The sequence below is a fragment of the Bidens hawaiensis genome, unplaced genomic scaffold, assembly GCF_021521415.1.
Source record: "Bidens hawaiensis isolate Kalapana, Puna unplaced genomic scaffold, B.hawaiensis_p1.1 tig00035576_1, whole genome shotgun sequence".
Lineage (NCBI taxonomy): Eukaryota > Viridiplantae > Streptophyta > Magnoliopsida > Asterales > Asteraceae > Bidens > Bidens hawaiensis.
Genome location: NW_027496197.1, coordinates 149,812 through 154,278, shown reverse-complemented (window position 1 = coordinate 154,278; position 4,467 = coordinate 149,812). Strand labels below are relative to the sequence as shown.

At 33.4% G+C, this 4,467-nt stretch overlaps 1 protein-coding gene across 1 annotated transcript; it reads left to right on the top strand.

The window, feature by feature from the left end:
* Nucleotides 1–1,157: 1,157 nt before the first annotated feature.
* On the top strand, nucleotides 1,158–3,832 carry LOC143587584 (uncharacterized). The gene is made up of 9 exons (XM_077068834.1): nucleotides 1,158–1,338; nucleotides 1,431–1,635; nucleotides 1,719–1,809; nucleotides 1,899–2,047; nucleotides 2,126–2,369; nucleotides 2,465–2,569; nucleotides 2,655–2,837; nucleotides 2,948–3,149; nucleotides 3,250–3,832. The coding sequence occupies exons 1-9, from the start codon at nucleotides 1,158–1,160 to the stop codon at nucleotides 3,735–3,737; spliced, it is 1,848 nt and encodes a 615-aa protein (XP_076924949.1). The 3' UTR covers nucleotides 3,738–3,832.
* Nucleotides 3,833–4,467: the final 635 nt, after the last annotated feature.

Here is a 4,467-nt window from a genome sequence, read left to right as displayed (position 1 = left end):
TCCGTTGACCAAACCGGTTCGGTTTGAGTTTAAAACTGGTTTTTTACACCTCTATTATGAATTACAGATGCCATAAATTAGTTAGTTGTACCTTTAAAATTTGAAGACTTAAATAAATCCAGTTAGTATTTGTACATCTGAAAATTTTAAAGGGCATGTTTTATCTAGGTTTTTTTTTTGAAATATAGGAGAGGCCAAGTCATATATACAACTTGAAATATAGGATAGACAAATCATATATACTTGAATTATGCAATATTTACAGGGATAATTTATAAGATAAAATTCTTTCAAATAAAATAAAACAGAAACTAACATAATAACCAAGATTAAAAGATGATGCTACGTGGGATAATCATGTCTATGCTTAACAAACATTTATCCTAAAACCCTTCTCCTAATAACACTCAAAGCATATATCCCAACACAACACAACACAACACTTCACTTGTCCATAAATATCAACCAGTTTTGTTTAATTTCCTATAACGCATTCCAAATCCTTTTAACAATCTCTCTCTAGCTTCAACACGTAAGTTACCTTTATTTCTTCATCGTACATTGATTAGAATGTTTGTGTTTCGGGCTTTCGATATGTCCATAAATCATATTTATGGTATACCAAGCACATAAATGACATGCAAAAAGTGGGATTTACATTTTATATAAGCGTTTTGCTTATTTTTGTCGACTAATTAATTCTTTAAAATTATATTGTTTGTGTCTTCTATTTGACTATTTTCAATCCTACGTATTCAGGCACTTCATAATTAGCATGATTTTTCATTCCATCTTCATGCAAACTAGTAGTCTTTGTGATAAAAAAAATTCACCTATATTATATACTTTAATTTGTTTTTCTTTTTCACATTATATATTGTAGTTTTTTTTAATAAAATATATTATCTAATATTTAAAAAAAATCTAAATACATTATATGGCAAAATATAGTTACATCCACTTTTCATAAATTTTCAAACTTTGAATCACTATCTTGGATAAATATTTATCTATGAATCAAATTAAAAGAAGAAAAGTGACTCATCTGTGATATATGAAACAACTCATTATATATTAATATGAAACGACTTTAAACTCAGATTGGTGTGGTTGACGATATGGCAAAGCTTTCAGTATGTGTTTTCATAATACTATCAATGTGGTGTTGCACCACCATTGCTGAATGTGATGTCATTAAATACAAAGACCCGACACAACCGATAAATGTTCGGATAAAGGACTTAATGGATCGAATGACTTTGGCTGAGAAGATCGGTCAGATGGTACAGATTGATCGACAAGTAGCTACACCTGATGTAATGCGTAATTACTTCATTGGTGAGTTCAAGTTGATTAAACTTATGTTTCTGCACTCAAAATATGATCATAAACTCGATCATATGTATGAACATTCTTTAATTATCTTATAGGGAGTTTGTTAAGCGGTGGAGGCAGTGTTCCCGCCAAAGAGGCGTCACCCGAGACATGGATTAACATGGTGAATGACTACCAAAATGGGTCATTATCGACTCGTTTAGGCATACCTATGATCTATGGGATTGATGCTGTTCATGGCAATAGTAATGTTTATAATGCCACCATTTTCCCACATAATGTTGGCCTCGGAGTAACAAGGTATGTAGTTTTGTTTGAATATTAATTTTCGTTTAGTTGATAACACTTTGATTTCTTATTACTGAGATGTTTTTTTTTAATAGGGATCCTGAATTGGTTAAGAAGATTGGAGTTGCAACTGCTCTTGAAGTACGAGCAACCGGGATTAACTATGCATTTGCACCTTGTGTTGCGGTAAATACTTTAAACATCCAAATGACTGATTATATACTGACATTTGTAGCATGATACTTTTCTTGGAGTGACACTTTGATGCACATCAACAGGTTTGTAGGGATCCAAGATGGGGTCGTTGTTTCGAAAGTTTTAGCGAAGATCCTAATATTGTTCGAGAAATGACTGAGTTCATACCAGGACTTCAAGGGGAGATTCCTAGTAATGCTCGAAAAGGTGTTCCTTTTGTTGATGGACAGTAAGTTTTGATACTGGTCTTTGTTTATTGTCTAATTTTTACTCACATATATAGTTGACCACTAATACAATTTTGCAGACAAAAGATTGCAGCTTGCGCCAAACACTTTGTTGGCGATGGTGGAACGATAGGAGGCATCAATGAAAACGACACCGTCACAGATTTTCATGGTTTATTGAGCACTCATATGCCCCCTTACTATGATGCAATTAGGAAGGGTGTTTCAACCATAATGGTTTCTTACTCTAGCTGGAATGGAGTCAAGATGCATAGAAGTCGAGAACTTATAACCGGATTTCTCAAGAACACACTTAGATTCAGAGTAAAAACTAATATTTTTCTTCAATAATCACAAGATTAATTTTTTTCTTATTTTACATTGGAAATTAAAATGAAGTTTTAAATCATGTTTTGAAGGGATTTGTGATCTCGGACTTTCAAGGTATCGACAAGATGACAGATCCAATTCATGCAAATTACACTTGGTCAATTCAAGAAAGCATTGGTGCTGGCTTAGACATGGTTGGTTATAATTAACTTTAAATCCATTTATGTGCATACACAACTTTAATTAAATTGTGGTGTGCTTATTGGCAAACTGTTGCAGATCATGGTTGGGTACAACTACTTTGAATTCATTGACGGGCTAACCTACCTCGTTAAAAATAACTTCATCCCAATGAGTCGGATTAATGATGCAGTGAAAAGAATTTTACTGGTGAAGTTTGTGATGGGCCTGTTCGAACATCCTTTAACTGATTTAAGCATGCGGAAATATCTTGGAGTACAGGTTAGTTAAGATCTATTGTCATTTCAAAATATGTTAATATATATAGATAATGAAGCAATATATGAGATGATATATTGGTGTATATCTATTGTTGGTTGCTGATAAAATAGGATCACCGAGATTTGGCTAGGGAAGCAGTAAGAAAATCTTTAGTGTTGCTCAAGAATGGAAAATATGTTGATCAGCCGATGCTTCCCCTGCCGAAAAAATCAACAAAAATCTTGGTGGCGGGTACTCATGCAGATAATATTGGCAATCAATGTGGTGGCTGGACTATTGAATGGCATGGGAAAAGTGGTAATATTACTAAAGGTATTATGCATCATGTGTTATAACTTATAAATACAATCTTTTTATAGCTAACTATAACCACCCACATGTAAATAACTATCTTTCTTGATGTTAACAACAGGTACAACCATTTTATCTGCTGTGAAAAACACCGTTGACCCGACAACACAAGTTGAATATGTAGAGAACCCGACTCCTGATTTCATCAAGTCCAACAATTTCTCATATGCCATTGTGGTGACGGGCGAGTATCCATACTCCGAGTCGTATGGAGATAACGAGAACTTAACAATCCCAGAACCGGGACCAACAACCGTCATGAACGTATGCGAGTCTGTGAAGTGTGTAGTGGTGCTAATGTCGGGCAGGCCTGTGGTGATCGAGCCTTATGTTGCTAGCATGGATGCATTGGTGGCTGCATGGCTTCCAGGGAGTGAAGGACAAGGTGTAACTGATGTTTTGTTTGGTGATTATGGGTTCACGGGTAAACTTGCGCGTACTTGGTTCAAGACGGTTGATCAACTTCCGATGAACGTTGGCGACCCGCATTATGACCCGTTGTACCCGTTCGGGTACGGGCTCACAACTGAACCTACCAAAGGATTTTAAGGAAGCTTTAGAGTTTAGTATTAAGTCAGTACTTTTATTATGATGGTTTTTTAGATTGCAACTGAAAGACTTGTTTGAACATATTATTTTATAGCTATAAATATTAGTAATTGCTTATTAGAGGATGATCCTAATTCCTATTGATAGTGATGTTATTTTGCTTGAACATATTATTTTGTTTTCAGTTCTGGTTTCTATGCTTTCCTGAAAAGTATGAAGCTCTGTTTTGAAATTCTATAAGTCAAATTAAGCCCATTGTTATTTATTTACATCCAAATCCGGGTCGGGTTGGATCGCATTTTGTATCCTTATTTATTTATGACAAATGGAATGAATATGACGTAAATGCTAACCCTTCTATTTCCAGGACCTACGTCACCAATCAAACTTTTAAACATTTTTATATCTTTTAAAGTTGAATAAACAAATGTATTTAGTTTTAAGATTAAATACAAATACTTTTAACATAAAAACAAATATGTTAGTGTCCCGTGTAACACACAGAAGAAAAATATAGAAAACGTCAAATATATATATATATATGAATTATATAATGTATAATATAATTTTATAATTGGTCAAGTTATTCTATAAAGGGGGAACAAAAATTAGAAGGATGAGAAAGATTTTTAGCCACACAAAAAAGCATCTCAAATTTTAAAAATAAATAAATAAATCATAACTCAAGATTTAATTAAAAAATGAAAAAAAGTAAAAACACAAAAATATC

Excerpts from the sequence above, each read along its gene's own strand:
- LOC143587584 (XM_077068834.1), top strand. The coding sequence starts at position 1,158 with ATGTGGTGTTGCACCACCATTGCTGAATGTGATGTCATTAAATACAAA. Across the intron at positions 2,048-2,125 it reads GTTCCTTTTGTTGATGGACA|ACAAAAGATTGCAGCTTGCG; the intron begins GTAAGTTTTGAT and ends ACAATTTTGCAG. Across the intron at positions 3,150-3,249 it reads AAGTGGTAATATTACTAAAG|GTACAACCATTTTATCTGCT; the intron begins GTATTATGCATC and ends TGTTAACAACAG.